The sequence below is a fragment of the Eurosta solidaginis genome, chromosome 2 (assembly GCF_040869045.1).
Source record: "Eurosta solidaginis isolate ZX-2024a chromosome 2, ASM4086904v1, whole genome shotgun sequence".
NCBI classification, from domain to species: domain Eukaryota; kingdom Metazoa; phylum Arthropoda; class Insecta; order Diptera; family Tephritidae; genus Eurosta; species Eurosta solidaginis.
In genome coordinates, this window is record NC_090320.1 from 152,370,028 (window position 1) to 152,395,241 (window position 25,214).

At 37.1% G+C, this 25,214-nt stretch overlaps 1 protein-coding gene across 5 annotated transcripts in view; it reads left to right on the forward strand.

The window, feature by feature from the left end:
- The window catches only part of dia (diaphanous related formin 1), a 506,452-nt gene that overhangs the window by 412,892 nt on the left and 68,346 nt on the right, over positions 1–25,214 (forward strand). For all 5 annotated transcript variants that reach the window (XM_067766335.1, XM_067766336.1, XM_067766334.1 and 2 more), the window contains exon 4: positions 22,084–23,335. In XM_067766335.1, the coding sequence (XP_067622436.1) occupies positions 22,084–23,335 (1,252 nt within the window). The remainder of the gene's footprint in view (positions 1–22,083; positions 23,336–25,214) is intronic.

Genomic DNA, 25,214 nt, shown 5'->3' on the forward strand with positions numbered 1-25,214 from the left:
CTTGAAGTACGAGGATGATTCTTACGGAGAGAAAAATTCTTTCCAAGAAGTGGACCAGAGATCGATTCATTCGGCCGATTTCTATTCACGGTTCGATTAGCCTGACATTTAGTGTATACATATGTAGACCTTTGCCTAGATTAGGTTAGGTTAGGTTAAAAGGATCGGGCCAAGAAGACTGCTTCCCAGCCCACCACTTAGGCCACCAACGGGCCCATTGTGATGCCCTAGAAACGGTTTAATCAACCCTTGCTTTATCAGTTACTGCGGTTCAAACCACTTTGTGGAATCTATAAATTTAACTAACGCCCTAATATCGAGCCTGGGGACCTACGCGAGATCAGTTAAAAATGGTTGACCGAAAGCGGCCAACCTCCTTTTGCTCAGTGCCGGACAGTGGCACAGCAGATGCTGCACGCTTTCCTCCTCCTCAATACATCTGCAGCTGCGGCAATAATCGCGCGATACGACGCCCATCCTATCGGCGTGAGTACCTTTCAAGCAGTGACGGGTAAGAACCCTTGTCAGGTCGAGAGAGTGTTAGTGCGACCTTTATCATAGGATGACCACACAAACTTTGGTGTCTCACTGTAGGAAGCGCTGACCAGAGCATATTCGCCCTACCTATAGTGTTAGTGCCCACACGGAACTTAAAAGAGGCCATTGGTACACCTACCGAGTCATTTTTAGGAAGGATGTGGGTGGTCGTACTTTTCCTGGTCAGCTGGTCAGCTACACAGTTGCCTTCAATACCTCTGTGACCAGGCACCCACACAAGGCTAATCCTGAATTGCAGGGTCATCTTATTAAGAGATCTGCGGCATTCAGCGATCGACTTTGTATTGTCGGCACATGAGTTCAAGGCCTTTAGCGCGGCCTGGCTGTCCAAGAAAATTATCACCCTTCTCCCGTATTTCGGCACAAGTTCCAGCTGATTTACAGCACTGCGTATTGCTAAGACTTCCGCTGGATAGACGCTACAATGTTCAGGAAGCCGGAAGGAGATATCCAGTCCCAGATCCGGTGAAAAGATACCACCTTCCCGTCGAGCTTGGAGACATCAGTAAATATGTTGATGGCACCACAAACAGCATGCTGCATGCTCGACCATTCTTGCCGTGTGGGAATGCACACTGTGTAATACTCAGTGAAAATGTTACAGGGAGTGCAATAGTCAGTGAGTGCTGGTATTGAAACTGGAGCTTCAGTGCTCAAGATATTAGAGTGGCCACCACCTCCATTCCTCCAGCCCCCAGTTTCTCTAATCCGTAGGGCCGCAATAACTAGGCTTGCCATATGTCAGACATTTCGCCTGATACACAGGCTTTAAACTCCTTGTCAGGCAATCAGGCCAACATCCTGTTTTGCCAGGCATTTTGCGTACATTATAATCTTGCATCTTCACTTAATTTTCTTAGATCGTTCACTAATTTTACATGTACTCAGTAATGTTTTCTAGTGTAGACGAAGCGAAGTATATGCCTTCCTTCATTATTGATAACTCCTTGATACCTTTCGTTCAGTGTCATAGCCAATGTCATCACCTGATCGTTAGTAATTTCTTAAAAAAATATTAATTACAGATTGGCCTTTAAATATTTCAATGACCTAATTTGCAGTTTATGTTTTTTTATTTTTGGTCATTTTTGAAAATGTCTAAATGAAAGTGCTTATTTACGGAGAAGTTGAAAACGAAGTACGGCTTCCTTAAAAGCGAAAGCATGAAATTTCACTAGTCATTGATATTGTAAATACTGAAAATGGAACAGAAAAATGGAAAGCACTAACCTTTGTAGACAGATGGATACGAATAGCTGAGCTAGCAAAGCTAACTCATATTAAAATAATAAATTTAATGGAAATAATGGAATTTGCTTCCTACATTCCGGGGACATCTTCCGCAGTGGAGCGGACATTTTCCTTTGCGAAATTATCAATGGTCTAAGGAACGTGGTCGAATGCGTATTTCAGTTTTGGTGGAGTTATTGAATATTCAAATAAACAGTGACGAGGACTGTTCAGGGTTCTATGATAAAATAAAAACGATTCAGCAGAAAAGTATGAGTAGGATGCTAAAAATCAAAAAATGAATTAAAAATAAAATATACGGGTTGTCGCGACTTTTATTCCTTAAACATGAAAAAAATTTTTGCTGTTTTTTACTTTCTATGTTTTATTTTGCGATACTTTTGAAATGAAATCACTGAACCTATAATACAAGCTTTAAACTCCCATGTGTGAGAATCAAGTACTGGTCTATTTTGTTTTGTTAATTTAAATAAAATTAAAGAAAAAAAACTTTTTTAAAAATAAGCTTTTATTATTGGTTAATAAAATTAACTAAAAAGTAAACAATAAATTGACTCTAAGAAATATAACACTTTATAAGTTCATTGTAACCTTTAACGATAATTAGGCATTTTTCATCTGCGACAAAAAAATTCTATATTGTACATAATTATATATTTTTAACATTAAAACTTTACACCTAAATTATTAAATCTTACGGTTTATATCACAGTCCAAATTGTTCTAATAAAAAACGTGTTAAATTTTGATGGTATAATTAAGAACATTTAGGATCTCCTTTTCTTGCTATCGCAATGTAACACGCTTTTATTAGAACAATTAGGACTGTGATATAAACTGTAAGATTTAATAATTTAGGTGTAAAGTTTTAATGTTAAAAATACATAATTATGTACAATATAGAATTTTTTTGTCGCAGACGAAAAAGCCTAATTATCGTTAAAGGTTACAATGAACTTATAAAGTGTTATATTTCTTAGAGTCAATTTATTGTTTACTTTTTAGTTAATTTTATTAACCAATAATAAAAGCTTATTTTTAAAAAAGTTCCTTTTCTTTCTTTAATTTTATTTTTTACTTTTTAGTTAATTTTATTAACCAATAATAAAAGCTTAATTATAAAAAAGGTTTTTTTCTTTAATTTTATTATTCATTTTGTTCCCACGAGTATAGGACAAAAATGGCCCATCCCCCCAGAGGTCCATTGTAAAGGGATAAGGGCTTCAGTACAACAGGGTTCGCCCTGGTACCCTGAGGCGCAACGTTAGCGATATGAACTTTTTATACACCCTCATATCATTCAGACCTCGGCACGTGCTCACCTTGGCATTGGGTCATAAATACTAATAATAAATCAGAAAAAATCCACATTCATAACCAACAAATTTTATCTGTGGCAGAGATCGGCATCAGGTAACTTTTTTGATACTCTAATATATCCGCAGCAATTTTAGTATGAGTACGTATAAAACAACCAAGCGCAGCTAGCCTGATCTATTCGTTTACATACAAAAATTATTGTGTAAGTATAAGCTATGATACATATGGATACAAGCTAAAACGGTCTCTCACGAACTATTCTCGTGTTTGGTTTGTTTTCGTCTGAAATTTTTCATTGAAATACGAAGCAAAAGTTTGCTTCGAAGGATGAATTTCAAAGCGCAACTGCTAGCTCAGCTAATCAGTTATCAGCTGAGTGAAAGAAATTGTGCTTTTGAAAAGATACGTTGAACCAACTGTCAACAACCCATCGATAAAAACTTTGATTAAATGGAGCGGAAAATTTGTATGTTGTATGCTAATTTGCCGTAAAGTTGCAACTGTGCGTTCCAAGAAGTTATCACTAATCAACTTTGCCAGCAGTGTTGCTTTTGGAATGCGCCCTATGCTTTGTTCAACTTATTCAAATGAATTTGTATATATGTGCATACACATGTTCACGTGTTCTTACAACAACAAAACGTTAAATACATACATACATACACATGAATATACAGATTTTCGAGAAAACATATCGTATGTGTTTGTCAAAAGTAGCTTCACTTCGGATATCAGCATCTTCGGTTGTCAGATCTTTCGCGTTTTTTCAGAAAGTTTATGAGAATCATAGCATTCCTATATCGCCTACATTTCATTCCATACCTACTGTACTATCCGCTATTTCATCGCTAAAGTCCAGTTCCAAACATGACTCCGAGGGATTTGCGCCTGTATTTTTCAAGCGTTGCTGCTATACTTTAGCTAATCCCATATCCCAGCTTTTCCAGCATTGTATCAATAAGGGTAGTTTTCTCGAACAGTGGAAGTTATGTCACATTGTTCCGGTCTTTAAGTCTGGTGATCGTAATGATGTTTGCAATTATAGGCCTATCATTATACAGGGGACACTGGCCAAATTGTTCGACTACATAATCCAATCAAAGTTATTTGACCATGTTCGGGATTTTATCTCTAAAGATCAACACGGCTTCTTTCCTGGAAGATCAACCTGTTCGAACTTGACCCTATTAACGAATAGTATAGTGGGTGCGTTCGGAAAGCAGGCACAACTTGATGTGATTTACACAGACTTCTCCAAAGCCTTCGATAAGGTATGTCATACCATACTTTTGCAGAAGTTACGAAGTTACGGAGTTAGTGGCATTCTCATTAATTTCTTCGCTAGTTTTCTGTCAAACAGGAAACTATTTATTAAGTTAGGGAATACAACCTCAAGACTATTTATCGACGCGTGGTCAGGTATACCTCAGGGTACTCACTGCGGACCACTGCTATTTCTTTTATTTATTAACGACCTACCGAATTGCAATAAGGTCTACATTGGGACCACAAAGCGGGCGCTCGGCACGCGGGTATCTGAGCACGAAGCAGATATACGTAAACAAAAACAAAGCACAGCTTTGGCACAGCATGCAATAGAAAACAAACACACAGCTGATTTTGAAAACTAAAAATAATAGACACCGAAAGGAGAAAAAAAGCGCGTTACACCTTAGAAAGCCTAAGAATTTTGCAGAAAAGAGGAAACACAATAAACAAAAAAGAAGATACAGACAATATCGCCGCCGCGTACCTATAATGTTTGTAATTTAATTTTTAGTATGACAAGTTTACCGCATGTAGGTGGTATCGATTTTTTGTACTTTATTAACTTTCCGCAATTTTTTAATATTCAAATGTTTTAAATGTTTAAATGTTTTAGTAAAAATTGTGTTTTTCGTTAATTTTCCATTATTGTAAGTAAGAAAAATGTTTGTGCAATCAATATTTATTTGCAATATTTTAAATTTCAAATCTATGTGTATCTGATTGTGTTCTTTGTTGTTTTATTAAATAAATACAGTGTCACGCTCCTGAAGATGCCAAGGAAATTTGGCGAAACGTCGAGCTGAAAGGTGGAATAATCTTTATTCTTATTTTTATTTGCACCCAACACAATAGATCTGCGTAGCTTAAAATATACATAAGTATTATCCAAACAGATCGGAAGAAAATTATATATATTATTTTACCGAATTGCTTTAAATTCGCTAAGTGCCTAATGTTCGCGGTTGACGTTAAACTTTTCTGTACCGTTCGTGATGCAAGTGATATCCATAAGTTACAAGTCGATCTCAATTCACTGAATCAGTGGTGCACTTTGAATTGTCTCAAACTGAACATCAATAAATGCTGTGTTGTCACCTTCTCTAGCAAGTCTAACAACATAATATTTAGTTACAATATAGGCAATTGTGCTCTAGCTAGAAGTACCAAAGAGAAAGTATTGGGTGTTATTTTCGACTCAAAGCTAACATTTTCTCAACACATTGACTTAATAGTATCAAAAGCTTTTTCTATGATAGGGTTCATAAGAAGAAATTCAATGGATTTCAGAGATCCTTGCACTTTAAAAGCTCTTTACATATCTCTTGTTCGAAGCAGACTAGAGTATTGTTCTCTAATATGGTGCCCATACTATGAAACCCACTCAAACAAAATCGAAAGAGTTCAAAAAGTTTTCACGAAATTTGCTCTAAGAAAGTTACCGTGGCAAGGTAATCTTCCTTCTTATATTGGTAGACGGAAACTAATGGGCTTGCAGTCCCTATATGATAGGAGAATATACTTCTCAATACTTTTTATTTATAATGTCATTAATAATAACATACACTGTGACGACTTATATATATTTAATAAGAGACAATTCAAAAAATTTTCGCTCTGCGGCCGACGAACTATGTGGCAGACTCAGTAAATCATATACAAAACCAAGCAACTCTTCAAAACACTTTTCGCCCATACCATTTCTATAAAAGCTTACTTTTTCCCAATAAGCTAAAACGTCTATATCAGGCTTAAAATCACAATTTAACAGTCTTAAAAGCTTCCATTTTGTAACAATGGTATTTGATCACACTTATTTTAACACATATTTATTACCTCTCACAACTGCTTTCACTGTTACTTACTTCCTTTTCGCTAATCTCTACAACTTTTGGTTTCTTTACCACAAACCTAAAAAAACATATGTATATTTATATATACTAACGCACCCATAAGTTCGATAGGAAAACAAATACCAAACACTAATATGCCCTTAAATAACAATGACCACAAATGAAGGCAAATGTATGAATTATGCGATGGAGAAACCCACCCCTATTTTCATCACATATTGAGGAGCCGAACCGGTTTATGTTTATATTTATTTACAATATTTACAAAAAACGCACATCGACCTGTAGCTTGTTATCTAAAAGATATTAGCGAAGTATGGAGTACAAAGGATGTGTTTACATATGTAGATATGAAGCAATAATTTTGATAATGCATGACACTGCTAATACGCGTCCAAAAATATCGAGAGAGGTGTCAACCGATGCGCCTTGACATCAGTATTAATACTCCGAAGGCGTTCAAAAGATTTAACGAAAAACTGAAATATGACCCGCGGGTCCCTCCAAACCGGGGGTGGTATCCATAGTATTTTTGCGCAGAACACCTTTCTGCGTTGGCGGCCTTCGGCCACGCTTATAACAAATTACCCTGGGTGGGTCCAACACCGGTTTGGAGACCAAAATTATATCCGCGCAAAACACTTATGTTTACATTTTTTTTTGTGGGTACGCCAACATTACAACATATTAGCAGTGTCATGCTGTCGTATAGAATTACCATAATTTTATTTTATTTCCATAAATTATGCACACTTACCTATCCATTATGCTGCAAGTACTTAAAAATGCTTGAATTTTTAGATTTATTAAGAACAATGACAATGTTTTCACACCGGTACTTTGGCAGCTTATTGCGATAAAAATGCTTGAATTTGTAGATGCTTGAATTTTTAAATTTATTAAGAACAATGACAATGTTTCACACCGGTACTTTGGCAGCTTATTGCGATGAGTTTACATCCGACCATCGTCGTGAACGGACGTGTTTGATTTGTGCTGTGGGGTGCGCGCTTAGTATACACGACTAAAAAGCTCTTGTTTGTAACAAGGATTAATAAAATATTGTTTTTAAGTGTTTCATACACATCTCCACAAAATTTTAACTATTTAAAAAATGAACTGTGTAGTGTGCAGAGAAAAGGTTGATCGCTTTGATTTAAGAAAAATTAAATGCAGATATTGCAATAGTTATTTCCATGGCCTGTGTGTCAAAATGAACGCCGCCGAAATAGAGTTCATGAAGACACAGAATGTGAAATATCGCTGCAACCAGTGCTCGTCTGAGCGCCGAAACTCTTTGAGTCGAGATACATTGGCACCAAATCAACCTTTGAAACAACTAACTAAAACCAGTTCTTCAGCTGAGCAGCTACAACAAAATACCACACAAAATTCCAATAACACAACAAACCAAATGCCAATTAGCGACACTACGGTAAATGCAGAGAAAAGTGATAAAAACATAACACTTGAACTCTTGTATAACGAGATAATGAGTCTCAAAGCAATAAACATTAATTTTTTGGAGACAATCAATAGACTGAAGGGGGAGAATATCGCGCTGAAAGAAAAAGTCGCAAAGCTGAATTGGAGTGAGCAGAAGCGACTGGAGAGAGACGTTGAAATTGTTGGGATTCCTAACATACCCACCGACAAAATAGACGAGTGCATTGGAAAAATAATTGTAAACGTTTCTGTGTCGCCTGGTCAAATTGAGAGAAGTTACATCAAGCAATACAATGACTCTTCCTCTTCACCGCGCAAAATTCTTTGTTTGCGATTCTCTTCGCTTGAGTTTAAGAAAAAAGTAATGAGTGCAAAAAATGTGGCGAAAAAGAAACTAACAACCGAGATTTTTACGGGCGCCAGCAGTAAGCACAAGATATACATTAATAACAGCCTCATACCCTCTAACAGAGCTCTGTATAATGCTGTTAATAAAATTAAAAAGGAAAAAAAATATAAATATGCGTGGTTTAGTAATACTAAGTGTATGTTGAGAAAAGCTGATAATGATGCAGTTGTTGTTGTACGATCGTTTGATGATCTGTCTGGTATTCCGGACTAACTTTATATTTTTATCGTTTTTATTATTTTGTTTTGAGTTCTTTAACTTATAATGGATTTCAATGATCTCTACATCGACAATCCTATCAATAACAGCCCTTTAAATAATGTTAACCAGCTTTCTTATATTGAAAATTGTTTTTATATATTGCATCAAAACATACGTAGTCTGCGGCAAAACTTCGATTCTCTACTGTGTTGTACTACGTTTAATTGTACTATTGCTAAATACAACGTGCAAAGTGCTGATATTTTGAAAGTTTTGCTAAAAAATGGTGAAAAAACCTTTAGCCTGAAACTAGTCAGGCCTTTCTGGAAGAGTTCTCAGATTTTTTAAATGGTTTAAAAGAGAGGGATGTAGTTATATTAAGTGATTTGAACATATATATAATGCAGTTGAATGCCGTATCTGAAAGCTGCCTAGCACTATTGGCCAGTCACGGTTTTACATCGTACTTAAATGAGCCGACAAGGAACTGTTCTGGAACTTGTCTGGATCATATTTTTTGCCGTCTTAGCAGCTTGTGTGCGTGCACTGGCATTAATTTGGAACTAGGTATTACAGATCACAGTATGACTGGTGTCAAACTTGAGTTCCATATGAAAAAGAAAGATTTAACGAGCAATACAAAAACGAATATGATAAACTATTCCATGCTTAATGAAAAGCTGCTTTATGAGGATTGGGTTGTTGTCTACGCTGAGAAAGATATTTCAAAAGCATACTCTCTGTTTATAAATATATTGCATGGTCACATAGAATTCTCTAGTTTCACTTGTGCTCGACTTAAATTCAAAACCAAGCTTAAACCCTGGATGCATTCTGCCCTTTTAAAAAGTATTAAATTGAAAAATAAGTTAGGTGTTAAGTTTAGAAAGCATCCAAGAAATCTTGCGCTTCGATCTCGTTACAAAAAGTTGTGCAAAAAATTAAATAAAGACATAAAATGACACCGAGATACTTATTTCCGGAGTAGACTATTGAGCTGCCATGGGAACACTAAAAAAGAATGGGAAGTTGTAAATAGCATTATCAACCGAAATAGCTCTGGTAGTGAACGGGTTATTGCTCTGAATAATTGTGGCAATATGATTGACGACCCCTGTGTTGTTGCTGATATTTTTAATGATTTTTTTGTGTATGTTGGTCAATGTAATACTTCTTCCTGCAACTGCATCATGTCCAGTGGTGACGCATCTATTTCTAGGTGCAGTTTTATGTTTGAACCCTTCATAGGCGCTGAGCTCCTTGCATTAATAAAAAGTCTAAGCAACTCTGGCTCTAGTGGATACGACGGTATTTCAAATAAACTTCTTAAAAACATAGCCCTTAATTTGCTGGACGTACTAAAGCATCTATTTAATACTAGTGTTTTTACAGGAATTTTGCTCGATGCCTTGAAGTGTGCAATTATTATACCCGTGTTTAAAAAGGGTAACAGAGAAGATAAAAATAACTATAGGCCTATTTCACTTCTATCCTCTATATCTAAGGTCTTTGAAAAAGCTCTTAAAAATCGAATTATGCAGTTTCTAGAAAGCAGAAGCTTTTTTAGTCCATGGCAGTTTGGTTTTAGAGCAAACCGCTCTACTGAAGATGCTCTCCTAGAATTCTGCTCTTTTATTCATCAAGATTTGGACAATAAAAAAAATTGCGCTGGTCTTTTCGTAGACATAACCAAAGTTTTTGACACGTTAGATCATGCTATTTTAATAAATAAATTATGTGATGCCGGTTTTCGAGGATTTGTTTATAAGTGGTTTCAATCATACCTTTCTGAAAGGGTACAATGCGTCAGAGTTTGCGGAAAGCTGGGGAAAACTAATCCAATCACGAGAGGGGTTCCGCAAGGCTCCGTGCTCGGTCCCTTCTTATTTTTAATTTATGTTAATTCAATTTTTGATATGTCCTTCTTGGGGAAAGTCACTGCATTCGCAGATGATCTTGCGATGGCCTATAGTTCTCCTAACACCCTTGATTTGATAAGTAGTATAAACCATGATGTACATCTACTGAGAAATTGGTTAGCAAAACATAAGCTCGTCGCTAGCAATAAGACCAAACTCATGAGTTTTAGTCTAAATATAAAAAAACCACCGGATGTAAGTATTGTTTTTCATTCTGCAATTTGCGAGCGATTTGCTTTACATGACAATATGTGCCAAGATTTTCAATCCGGTACCTTCGCCTCGCTTGTGGCCTGTAGTAAGGACTGCTTCACGATAGACTATGTTGATGAATTTCAGTATCTGGGTGTAACGGTTGATACGAATATGAGCTGGGGTAACCATATATCCCGTCTAAAAAAATATCTTCAATTCTCTTTGCGTTGCCTTTATCATCTAAGAACTTCCGGTTCCAACAATCTTCTCAAAATAGTTTATTATGCGGTCTTTCATTCTAAATTAAAATACGGAATCAGCTGTTGGGGTGGCGCCACCCTTAACAAAACCCAGCCCTTACTGGTATTGCAAAAGTATGCTGTTCGAAAAATATCTAATGTTAACCGGCTGCATCCATCGAGAGAACTTTTTAGAAGTCTAGGGATTCTCCTAGTCAAGGACCTGTATTATTTCAAAACATTTTTTTCATTAGATGTGGCTACCTGCAAAGTATGAGGTCGGAAACATATAACCTGAGGACAAACTCACAAACTAGAGTCGTTGTACCTTCGACCAGAACCACACATTCAAGCAAGTTTTTCACAATTGTTTCACGAAAACTCTTTAATATACTTCCCACCGAAATACGTACTTTACGGAATCTTCGGCCATTTACAGAAAGTGTTAAGTCCTTCCTCTTACGCCTCGCACACAATAAAATCGAAGTTTTGCTTCAGCCAACTACATAAACCGTTTATAATAACAAATACTTCATAATTTTAATTGCTTTTCCTTTCATTTACTCATGGGTTTGTTGGAAATTTAGCTGAATCTTTTTATATACTATAAATAAATTAAACAAATATTTATAATTTAATCACTTTATTTAACAGTCCACCCAACTGTATTTTTTATATTTGCTATAATTGACATTTGTCACTATGCTGAATTGGCATAAAAATGTCTTAACTTTTCCTATATCTACTTGTACATATATCCCATATATATAAGATTAAATTGTTTGCATTTACGATGTTACTTTAATATGTACATACATAGATATAAGGAAAATGCCTAATAAATGAAATGAAATGAGTAAAAAGTAAAAATCGAAACCGATATATATAAGTATGTGCGTATGGCCTGATATACATACATAAACACTTTTGTTGCGTTTCTTCGCTTTAGCACTTAGCTGCGTTGTAAGACAACAATATATAATATAAGACAACAATATAACCTCTTTCCATTTACTTCGCTTTTACACGACAAAGCGTTCTATGTAAAACCGGCCTACAGCTATCGGCTCTGCTGGTGAGAGTTACTGAAAATCGATTGCCATTCACAGGGTGTTCAAACAAGCAAATTTTTTATCAGTGTTGCGTATTGTTATGAAAGTAAAAAAATTTTAAAATTCAAATCAAACTACCAAAATCGTGACGGCTCGCCCAAAAAGGACCAAAATTGAAAAAAAGGACCAGCGGACCAAACGGGGTTGGAGAGGACCAAATTTGGTCCATTTGGTCCCAAAGTGGCAACCGTGGCCAGGATGAAAAAAGACTCTCAACCAAATTACTGATACGAATCGCTACATTTGAATAACCCTGACTGAGTATGAGTACACGATTTTTTATATCATGATCCGAATATATTGGGGCATATTCATAATCGAAATAAAATGTGACTAAGTTAGTTGAAGCATTTTTTACAGAGAGCACATATAATAAAATCATATATATATATATAAAAATCATATTTTATTGTGACTTTGCCTATGTCGCGTTCAGTTTACAACTACTCATTGCGGATCTCTGCTCTGTGGGTTAAATCTGTTTTAAAATAATAGCCGTGTTTTTTTTACACATAAACGTCTATACGCTTATAATTTATATGGACTGCTAAGCGCCAAACTTTAAATACACCCCGGAAGTTGCTGCGCATAAAATGTGTACTACTAAATTTCAATACGCATTATACGCAGATGTAACTGAAATATGTGTTTTTGTTTCACCCCCTACACTAATTCTATGTATTCTGTGTGTGTCCACAATTCAGCGCAACTGATTTAGCTATATGTTATACACAGGCATACAACAGAGGGTCGTGTCTCCGCTTTTCGGTACACGTGTAGCTGTAGCTAGTTGTTTAACCACTGCCGATAGATGGGTCTCCTAAGCATTATCTAAGCGAGGATAGGCGTTTTTTTCACGCGCAAACGTAAACCTATACGCGTGTATAAAAAAACACGGCTAATATTCCAACTTTCGCTTAGCTAAAATTCCATCGCCAAAAATCTGTAAAACAAAATCAAGTGCGCAGAAAAGTATGCAACACTTACCGATAAGAGCCTAACCGCGTTAGCGTTCGTTGTATCACAGAATTTTTACACTTTGAAAATGACGGCTGTTGTTTGCAAGGTTGCATTCCCTTGATTGCTCGTTTTCACCATCTGGATTAACAAAGTTATGAGCCTGGGCATTCGCGTAATTTTAGTGATGTAAATTGCATGGCGCCAGCGCCAATGCGGTGTCAGCTCAATGGTAGCTCATTGACGAAATGACTCCAAGCGAATTTTTGACGCTACTTAGTAGTGAGTGCGTAGTACATTTCACTTGCGCTATTGAGTGAAACGACTTTTGTGTGTCAGGCACAAGTTTGGTGTCATAGGCGCTACTGGAAATGATGACACTGAGCTGATGACGGTAGCGCTGGTAGTTCAGCTTTTGAATCAGAGAAAAAATTGATGACCCGTGTAAATTATTATGGCTTTGGCCGTGTAAATTATTATGGTGTATTTGTATATTTTAGATTTAATGCACAATTAATATGTGTGTGTTTGAGCGGCCAAATAATAACAGTAGTATTGCTAAAGTGCTGCTTAGTTGATTGAATGTCGCTAATTTCCTATCGATGATCAGCAGATTGTCAATATTTCGTTCAGCGGACGCGCGAAATTGCCACATCTGCTCAAATTTTCCAAGATTTTCCATTCTTGATTTAACTTAAGCTGTTATGCCAATATTTTTCAGCCAGCTTTTTTCAATTAGGTAATTTTTCCAAAAGCAAAATAAATTACAGAAAAGATTACAGAGTTAAACAGCCTTAAAAATTCAGCTATGTTGGTTATACACAGAAATACAACAGAGGGTTGTGTCTCCGCTTTTCGCAAGCGTGAGATTCACCACGCGTGACACGCGTGATTCACCACGTCTAAGTATCACAATCCACGGTTAGGTACCGGCGGGCTTGTATGGGACTTAGGCTGTTATGCCAAAGTAAACACAAATCTTTACCGATAACTGTGTTATCGATTAATTTATCGAATTCTAACAAAGTAATATTGCATTGTCATCGGAGTTATACATGTATGCAAAATTTCAGCTCAATCGGACACCGGGAAGTGTATCAAATTTAACTTGCCAGATTCCATTACATACAACAGCCAAGTGAAGGTAAATAAAAGGTTATAATAAGTGATCTGCTTTTCTGATGTGATAAGTATACATGTGTGTATGTATGTACATATAATATACATTGTATATATACCATTTAACTTGCAATGCTGTTAAATATATCTGACGGCCACCGTGGTGTGATGTTAGCGTGCTCCGCCTACCACACCGTATGCCTTGGATTCACACCCCGGGCAAAGCAACATAAAAATTTTTAGAAATAAGGTTTTTCAATTAGAAGAAATTTTTTCTAAGCGGGGTGGCCCCTCGGCAGTGTTTGGCAAGCGCTCCGGGTGTATTTCTGCCATGAAAAGCTCTTAGTGAAAACTCATCTGCTTTGCAGATGCCGTTCGGAGTCGGCATAAAACATGTAGGTCCCGTCCGGCCAATTTGTAGAGAAAATCCAGAGGGGCACGACGCAAATTGGAAGAGAAGCTCGGCCCTAGATCTCTTCGGTGGTTATCGCGCCTTACATTTATTTTATTTTTTTATTTAAATATATCTGAATGAATTTTGTTGTTTTTTATGCTTCAGACTTTTATTTGGTAAAATTTCACCTCAGTCAGGCCTTGAGTTGGAAAAATTATGGCAAGCCTAGTGATAACGGATAATTCTTTAGCCACCAAATCAAGTGGTGGCAGGTGCAGAATAGTGTTGAGTGCCTCCGTGGGAGTGGAAACAAGAGCGCCGCTAATACAGAGCTCCGAACCCCTCTGGACTTTTTGTAAGCGTTTGAGGTTCGTGGCATTTGTGAGCGCCGGCCACCAGAGCAGAACTCCATACAATAGAATTGGGCGCACAATGGCTGTATAGATCCAATGTACTACTTTTGGAGAGAAACCGCACGAGACTCCAATTGCCCTTTTGCAAGAAAACAACAGTTGTTGTTGCTTTCTTTACTCTGTCCTCTATATTGTCTCTCCAGAGCAGATTCGTTAAAGCCGAGGTAATTGCCTTCGGAGTAACATTATTAAAGGCCCCTGTTATATCCAAGAAAGCCACCAGTGTATATTCTTTGAGGTCGATGGACCTTTCAATGACAGATACCAGGGAGTGCAGAGCAGTTTCGGGTTATCTGCCTTTACAATACGTATGTTGAGCTTGTGAAAGAAGCGATGGGTCTATCGATCTTCTGATTAAATACTCAAGAAGTCTTTCCCAGGTCTTAATGAGAAAAGAGGATAGGCTTATGGGCCTAAAATCATTGGGTTTTGAGTGAGAGGCTTTCCCCGCCTTTGGTATAAAGACTCCCTCCATAAAGCGGGTACGTAATTAAGACCTAGGCAGCCTTTAAATATAAACCTTAACCATGGCATTCATTATTATTTTGGCAGTGTGTTGCAGTTGGGCCGGGAAGATGCCATCCGGCCCCGCTGATTTGAAGGGCCAAAAAGTAGATAGGGCCCAGTCTAGCTTTCTATCATCCGTACTATCATCACTTAACTGCCGCTCCGCTGATTACGGTTGCAGACACATCCTCGCATGCTGGAAAGTGTGTATCTAGGAGTAGGTTCAAGGTGTCCGTGCTAGAAACGGTCCAGGTACCATCCCCTTTTTGGACGCAACCTAATGGCGTTTGCGATTTGGAGAGCACCCTCCTCAAACCGGAGGCAGCAGATGTGGATTCAATCCCACTACAGAAGCTTGTTCAGGAAAAGCGCTGGGCTCGGATAGCTTTTTTGTAAGAATTCAAGTTGGTCTTGTAGAGTGCCCACGATGATTCGTGGCCGTCATGCTTAGCTTTGTTAAAATCCCCTCTGAAAGTTTTCCTGAGTTTATCCAGGTCAGAAGGCCACCAAGGTGGCTTAAGCGATTTCTTCATCATCTTGATGGGTGTAATGAACTAATCGCATCCTGCCTCCGTTGGCTCCCTCATAGTGCACCATCTATGCAAAGAAGCTGGCCTCATTAACGTTTGTCTTTCCTGCCACAAACTTCTTCACATATACGAATGTTTAGCTTACTTTGCACTGTATTAGGGAACATCAGTTCTGCTTTGCGATAGCTCTCCGAGTGGGTATAGGGTTTAAGGAGCGGGTACTCTGTTTGCTACAGCCGGCTAGTCTACGGCGTATATGGGGGGGATCTTGCTCCTACACTGACTTTTACCTCGGTTTCTCATAAAAAAAAAATCAAACAGAGATTTACAAAAAAAAATTTAAATTTAGAGGCCGTCGAAGGGTTAGGCTCATCTCAATCAAACAAATTCCCAAAAGAACGTGTCAAATTTACTACGGAAATAAATAAGCAATACGTTAACTAATACATACAGCTACCTGCCACAAGTTGCATCGTTTGGGGTTCTTCCGGCAGAGGTGGAAGGCTAAGCTGTCGTTGCCCTTCCATCTACACCCACTCAACCTGCTAAAAGATTGGTAAAAGTTTTTCTTTTAGCCCACACATACTCACCATTGCCCCTACCACAAATATCAAATAGAAGTTACACTTTCATTTTTCTCATTTTTCCAATCCTTAAATTTTAATTAAAATTTCTTCAATCATACATTTCGTTTTTGTTTTCTATATCAACTGCACGCTAAATTTGAATTTTTTATTTTGATATTTATCTATTACTTTGTGCTATATGTATTTATGTACATGTATGTTAACCGACCTAAACTGTTCCTTATATCATTTATGTTAGCTTACATTTCAACAGGTTGATCGAAATCAAATTCTCTATATTGCATTTTTCATTTCGAAGTCTCTCAATGGCAAAAAAAAAATAAATTCACAGATTACAAAAGCATATATTTAACTTAAAAATTCTCTTGAGAAGAAGAAAACATTTCTCTGGTTTCTATGATTTGTTTACATTCTCCAAAATTCTTCTCATCTCTTATCACTAATCAAACATGTTAATTTGAGATTTCCTCACTACATACAATTTAAACAAGAGTCGCTCAGTATATAAATTCACTTAGTACTCTTCTATTAATTCAAAAAAAACAAAGTTATTTCTCAATGCTATCTCTCTCACATACAACATAATTCGTATAACCTGAGATCTCTGTATTTACATATTGAACATAGTTTCAAACATATTTATACATCGCTCACAGTTTGCGAGTGAGCGAGAAGCACCGCTTGCACTTAATACGCAGTATGTTAACTCTTAGAGTTGCGCTCTCATATGCTCACAACACTTAGAATTAATTGAGTTGGTACATGGAGAACCAACAACGAAAGAAATTTGAAATTAATGAGCAGCTGAGTATGGGGAGTTAGCAAACGTATTTATGCAAATGAAATTCTTTTTCAAATTAAGAGAAGGGAAGCAAAAAAAATCTTTAGCAGAAAATCGAACTTATGTGAACGCTATAACATAGCCTTCTTGCAACATAATCAGCTTAAGCGATGTTACCTGGCCCAATTAACAGAGCAACACAAAAGAAATAAACCAAATAAATTCACAACCTACTGCGAAATTTAATAATAAAATCTTTGTTACTAATACATTTTATTTTGTACTATATTTTTATCGTCAAATTTCTTTTGGAATTTTGTGACGATGTTAACCCCTCAAGTGGTGCAAATAAAAACATGAATTGGTGAATGAATATAGATATACAGACCGGTTAATTTTTACGAAGATAACTCACTTTTTCTTTTCATTAGGGCGATCACTTTAATGGAAAGAAAAACAATGTGTCGAACTTTCATCGCAAAAATAAAATGCCAAAGTATATATATTATACGGACGGTTTAACAGAGAAAGCAATTAAACCAACTGAATGGATTAGTTAATTTCTCTGCTTTTACCCAATTAATAAGTAGGGCGGTTTATACGAATAAATTTATAAAACTTTTTCCTAGTTTATCAATAATTAACAAGTCTGTGAAACGTACACAAACACCTTTTTTTTTTTTTTTTAGCACATTTTCCTAACCATACTCATTTTCTCCAGTGGTATACTTTCTGGGGCTTTTTTGGACTCGCTCGCTCGCCCACATTCAACTTTTTACATTAAAATATTTTTTTTTTTTTTGTGTATGTTAAAAAGCCTAAGAACCTACATAAATTTTAATTTTTCTTTTACTCTCTTTTTTTTTTTTGTTTAGTAAGTCCTACAAACTAAAAAAAAAATATTTAGCCGCTGTGCCTCCTTATCCTGGAAACTCCTGCCGACGTTGGGGACTCCGACGTGTAATTCTGCCTCATTTCCTTGAAAAAAAATTTCTTCCTCTTGATCTGATTAAATTTTTTTTTGTTTGTTTTTATAGTAAGCACGCAAATTATTTCTAGATAGGTAAACTGTTCCTTGCGCTACTCAAAACTTCGGCAAATTTCTACTTTACTAAAAATTTTGTTCATTTATGTTCCGTGTTATTTTTTTCCTACGATTTTTCAAAGTTCAAAAATATTTTCTTTTTCATCTTCTGATAAAGTTTTACTTTTTTTTTTCTTTCAATTTAAAGTTTTTTTTTTTTTTTGCTTTTTCCGTTCAAAAAAATCTCTTTTTTTCGATTTTTCAATAGTTTTCGTCCTTATTTTCTTCTGCGTCCGAACTTCACATCTACCTTTTTATAACTTTTCGATACTTTGTTTCCGTGTGGACGTTTTCCGCAATTTAAGAATTTTCATTTCTTCTTCACTTTGTCCTTTTTTTTTTTTGTACGCAGTCAAACTTCCACATAATACAATTTCCTTTCAATTTTAATTACTTTTTTCCTCCTCCACCAATTAAAATTTTGGTTTTTTTTTTTTCTTTTTTTCTAAAAAATTTTGGTATGCATAAATTTCGGTTCACTTGATCATTTATTTAAAATTTTTTTTTTCTTTTCGATTCTGATAAACTTTAAACACATTTCACCTAAAATTTTCCTTTTATTTTTTTTTTTTTTTTGGTTGTTTTGTAAGTTTTCAAAGTTTCACTTATTTTCTTTAAAAGTAAAAATTTTCTGTTCACGAATTCATGAAGTTTTTGTTTCTTTCTTCACTTTTGATAAATTTTTACATAAATCAAAAATTTTTTTTTTTTTCTCAAGGCTCACTGTCAATTCTTAATTTATTTATTAACTTAGAAAAATTTGGTTTATTAGTTTAGCACAGAAGGGATTTCAACGGATCCCTTGGTTTTATTATATTAAATTTTTTTTTTTCCGGACAACCGAACGTCTTTGAACTCCTTCAGTAACTGTCTTGTCCAACTTTTTGCTATCCGTTTCTAAGTTCTGTCACTGCCGCAATTAAGCCATTTGCTCTCCAAAAAAAATTGTTTGCGAACTATTTTCTATTCAAAAAAATGTTTACGAGCTATTTTTCCCCGTTAATTGGCTGTTTTCGAACTATTTTCCTTTGTGTAGTTTTTATATTTTTAGTCTCTTCAAACGCATAGAATTTATATTTCTCCCATACTTCCCGCGGTTATTTTAACAAGCAATCTCTCACACAATTTCAGCAACATTTTCCTACAATACGTCCACCGTGTAAGCCCGGCTGTTATGATACCTGTTACCATCTGTTCTCACTTCTGTTATTGGAATTTGTGTTGGAACTCATTAATGTAACATTAACTTGAACTTCGAAACTGCTCATATGCTGTTAAATCATCTAACAGGGCTTGCCCTGTTAACATGCTACAGGTTTGCTATACCTCTTTCTGATATACGAGAAGCATTTCCTATGGCTACCGGAAATAGAATGCTTATGTCTGGCGGATATCCGTCGAACCTCACATGGGACAAGCCCTATCTAGAGCAGACTTACACCGGTGACTAAAAGTATTGACGAGCTCATCAGGATCTTCCTCATTCCTGGGTTGGTGCACCACCTGACCTCTTAAACTTTTATCAATGAGCTTCCTATAGTAACCCCAGTTAGCATTCCTAATATTTTGTACTATATACTTAGGTTCAGGGGGAAACTCGGAAATAGAGAAGCTTATAAAGCTGTGGTCTGAGAAGGAGTTTTCATTTAAAACTCTCCAAGAAATAATACGGTCGCTTGAGGTTTCAGTCACCTAAGTGATGTCAAGCAGATTGTGGTAGGCATTTGCGTCGCCTCCTCGTGGGTTTGCACATCCCAAGAACTCTTTGAACGTCGCTGGTGATCGTGGGCCAGATAAAAACATGCTATCTTGTAATTCCTCCCCGGGAATTCGACGCTAATCACTGTAATATCACCGTCACTAAATTGAGGTAGAAAGAAAGCATTTAGATTAGCCTTAGCTAAAATACATGTACGAGGCTTACCCTTATTATGAGCGCTGTACACCCTGTAGTTTGGTGTCCTTAAGCCACAGATCCTATTACCAGTGATCCATGGCTCCTGAACCAGAACGATATCCACCTCACCCGAGGACAGGGTAAGCAGAAGCGCAGCTGATCCTGATTTGCAAAGGTGAAGGTTTATTTGGGGGACCCTCACCACTTTTCTGCTTCCATCCCTGCTCCGTGAGCGTAGCGTCGGCGTCGTCTTAGCGCAGAAGCTGGCTCTCAGAGTAGAGATTTCTGAAAACCGAGCCACCGTCTGAGCTAGACGCATACCCGTTTCTTTCCCCTGCCTTGCTGACGTCAACCTCCATCTCGTGTTCACTTAGAGATCCCTTCACCTCCTCAAGAGATGCCAGGTTAACCAAGGCTTCCGCATCAGCCTTACATATCTTAAGGTTTACCGTTTTGAATCCATAGCCGACCGTGTAATTACACTTAGCCACGGCCTCGAGGCTTTCTTCGTCTAAGAGCTAGACCACCTGCATCGTCACCCTTTCTGTCTTCTCGACCTTGACTACCCGTCAGTTCTTCGTCGGGAGATTGGTGTTGAAATCCTGAAATGTGCCCAGAATTTCCGAAGGTTCCGTAGCCTTCACTGGAACCCATATTCTCGCTCTTGGGCGCAATGGAATATCTTTCGGTTCCACCACTTTTAGGCGTGCACCCGCGTTCACCTCCCCAGAAAGAGTCACCGCTGATTTATACAGTTCCTCTAGATTAGTATTTACGAAATTTTTTTCCGGAAAGTGGAGCGGGGATTCGTTCGATTTGCTTGAAATTTGGTTTATTGGTAGCCCTTTGCCTAGATTCGTATTCACGACACTTCGACCGATATATTCGAACAAGTTCTGTTCATAGTTCGATTTGCTAGAAATTTGGTATATTGGTAGAACTTTGCCTAGATTAGTATTTACGATTCTTTTTTTTCGAGAAGTGGACCAGGGACCGATCTATTCAAACAAATTCTATTAATCGTTTGGTTTGCCTAAAATTTTGTATATTGGTAGACCTTTGCCTAGATTAGTATTTACGAAACTTTTTTTTCCAGGAAATGGAGCAGTGACCGACTGGGAGTGGGATTGGGGCTGGAAATAAAACTTTAAATAGGACTGGAACTGGGACTGTGGCTGGAACTGAAACTGAAACTGGGATTGGAACTGGGACTAGAACTGGGTGGAGGTAAGGTAAGAGGTAAACTCTTCTTAAGAGATGTGCAGATATACCTAGGTTAGGAAAGAACAACGTCTGCGGGGTCTGCTAGTTAAGTATATAAAAATTAAAGTATTATTAGCCTCGGCGAATTTCAAGTAAAATTACTCTAGTGGCGGAATTACCTATTCTCGATTTGAGACTTTACTGGGTCTCACTACTCCCTCTGTTGGTTATTATCTATGTATAACAAGTTATCTACGCCCTATTCCAGAAAGATAAATCTCACGATTCTGAATCAAATATTGTTATTGTGGTAAATGGAATAAGAAGTAAATTTTCATAGACGGAAGACATATTTTAAAATATGTCGTGGTGCAAATGATCGTCTGAATTTTCAATAGTTACCTTATGTAAAAGGGTAATTTGTGGCGTAAAAACCATTAATGAGTTTTCTTTTTAAGCTAAAAAATTTTCTATAACAACCCTATTATAAGGTTTTCTATCAGTGAAAGCAGCGCTGCCACCGCATTCCTTATTGTCAGTTTTTACTGCTAATGTTAATTCGAATACTTAGGACGACAAACTAAACCGCCGGCGAATTTTGCACTAAAGCGTTCTTGTTTAGATACACAATCTACATAGCAGTGGAAAAATTCGGGTTCTGTGAAACGTTATAAAATAAAAAACATTTGAATAAATTTTTGTTTGAAATCATTTCACCACTACATTCTATTTGAACCCCTTATAGTGAATAAAAGTTTATATTTTCAAAGCATTTCATTGCAACCATCACTGCACATACTTATTATTTTTTCTAATATCAAAATATATATCCCTATTTTTAGCTACCCGCTGCAGTGTTTCAAGGCGCCTTATCAAAAACAGGAAAAATACCTGTACCACCGCCACTACCTTTAAAAGGCAATTTCACTGGGCCACCACCTCCTCCTCTGCCAGGACTTGCACCTCCTCCACCACCGCCACCACCGCCACCTCTACACAATTCTGGTGCACCGCCACCACCGCCACCACCAAATTCCACATTTCCTTTAAGTGGAGTTAAGCCAATTAAGACGCTACCGTTGGGCGTAAAGCCAAAGACAAAGTGGGTGGTTGGAAACCCAATGAAAAGAATTAATTGGAAAATTATAGGACCACATTTAATGTCAGAAAACGCGTTCTGGCTGAGCTGTCAAGAGGAACGATTAGCATCAGATCAACTACTCTCTGAACTTGCAGAGAGATTTTCTTCGAAGCCAGTTAAAAAAGATCAAAAGAATTCAGTTGACAAGGCAAGCACTTTGGCTAAAAAACAGATTGATTTACGCGTTCTTGATTCTAAATCTGCTCAAAATTTGTCAATTTTGCTTGGAGGTTCTTTAAAACATTTATCAAATGAGCAAATTAAACTTTGCATTTTGCGCTGTGACACTGACATTTTATCTTCTAATATATTACAAAATTTAATTCAGTATCTTCCGCCACCAGATCAATTAAAAAAACTTAATGATATTAAACTCAAAGGAGAGCCATTATCGCCAATTGAACAATTTGCGGCTACTATTAGCGAAATAAGAAGATTGCTGCCTCGCCTCCACAATTTAAATTTCCGGTTGGTGTATGCGGATTTAATTCAAGATATAAAGCCAGATATTGTAGCTGGCACTGCAGCATGTGAAGAAGTTCGCAACAGTAAAAAGTTTGCAAAAGTTTTAGAATTGATTCTGTTGATCGGCAATTATCTTAATTCAGGATCAAAGGGCGAAGCAGCATTTGGCTTTGAAATGTCATTTTTGGCCAAATTATCTTATACGAAGGATATTGATAACAAGCATTCTCTCCTACATTATCTGGTGAAAACTATAGAAACAGACTACCCGGATATTTTAGATTTTTATAATGATATGACACATGTAGATAGAGCTTCTCGAGTGAACGCGGATTCGATACAGAGAACTATGCGTCAAATGACTTCAGCTATAAAAAGTTTGGAAGCAGATATACAAAACAACCGAGTTCCTCAATGCGATGAGGATAAATTTGTTGAGGTAATGGGTAAATTCTCAATTGAATGTCGGCAGCAGGTTGATTTATTGGGTAAGTATTTCAAAATTGATAAAAATTTGATTCATTTCTGATGCTAATGTTTATGTCTGGGAGTTCGTTGTGAAGCAACTACTGCAAACAATTTTTAGCATGTGTAAGATTAGGTTGAAATGGCTGGCCCGCTCCTGCCCACGGATCTACAAAAAGACGAACGGAAAAATTAACGAACTGAAAAAATGCAAGTACTAAGCTTCAAGTTGTGAAAGTGTCAAAATAGTAAAAAAAAAAAGGAGAGGGAAAATAATGGTTATTTTTTTCATATCTATAAATAGATTACAAGGAAACAACCTTAATATTATTTAGGGAACTTCTACCCATTATCGTAAGAAATATTTTTTAGGTTGCCAATAACTATTATACGAGTACCAAGCAAAATTCATTATGTGCGTTCCATAACCAAGACATCACCTTATTTTACAAGCAGATGTTTTATACATTAACAGAGTTCTTCTGAGCTCTTTGGAATCCTCATGTGTCCTTATTGTTAATTTACTCTCTTCCGGCAGCCGGCAAAATAATAAAGCAGCGCGGCATCGCCATTGCATCTTAGAATATCAAGGTGTCAGGCGATGCAGACCCAGAAATTTTAACATACATATACGTCTGCTGCATGGGAGATTAAAAAAATTCTTGGTGCTATTTACATCCGAGGAGATTAAGACCGACCCTTTCTTCTAATTTTCTTCGTGTTCTTTCTTAATTCTTTCTACAAATAGGCTGGAGGGGACCTACATATTTTATGCCGACACCGAACGGCAGCATGAAGGCATATGAATTTCACTGAAAAGCTCTTCACGCAGAAATGCACTCGGAGTGCTTGAGAAACCCCTAACGAAATATTTTTTCCAAATTTTGATGTTGCTTGCCCGGGACTTGAACTCACGACCTTCGGTGTGGTAGGCTCAGCAGGCTACCACCACATAACGGTGACCGCCATGGAGGTTATTATTCCGATATTAACGCTTACTACTACAGTATTATCTGTTCAGGCTAAATTTTGTCGTCCATAAACAAATGTTACACTAATCCAACTCTTCTGACGCCAACTCCTTCATTATTTCCTAGGACTTCTACGAGAAGATCCATGAGTTCCAATCCTTGTGTCGCTGAAGCCTTTGCTTAACGTCATTTGGCATACACGTATACGCTTTGCAAGGAATTCGAATTCAGAGATAGAAGAATAAATCAACACTTTCCTAGCCCAACTCCGTTACCTGAAATCAGGACATAGACAAATTTGCAAAAAATTTAACCCAGCCCGTTAGGACTATCGGCCCAACGCTATCAAATCTTGTTTGTATATGACTACTTCAGCGATAAGTACAAGTTCTTTATGGATCAAGGGGGTGGGAAGGCGTTATAGCCTAGAAGGTTTCATGAGGTCATACTAAATCGTTCCGGAGATGGTCGGGCTGGTAGAATTATAAAAGATGCACCCGTACAGCGGCTGCCCACGACACTGCACCATGCAGGAAGTACCACAGAGACCAGTATCGAAACAGCAAACGTTATACTACAGCACTTTTACCCAGACGATTGTGAAAACATAACCATACGCCAGCGTGAAATCCGCGGTCAGGTAAAAAATGGCATAAGTACACCTGACGACAAAGACTTCACAGAAGCCGAGGTCGTCGAGGCTATTAATACAATGAATCCTAAAGGAGCTCCTGGATTAGATCACCTGACATCGGATATATGTTTGGAGATAATCAGAGATTATCCTGATTTAATAACTAAACTATACAACGCTTGTTTAAAGATTGGTTACTTTCCGAAGGCATGAAAGAAGCGTATGTCAAAGTGATACCAAAACCCAATAAAGTGGCTGGTGGATGTATCATCATACAGACAAATAGGGCTTTTACCA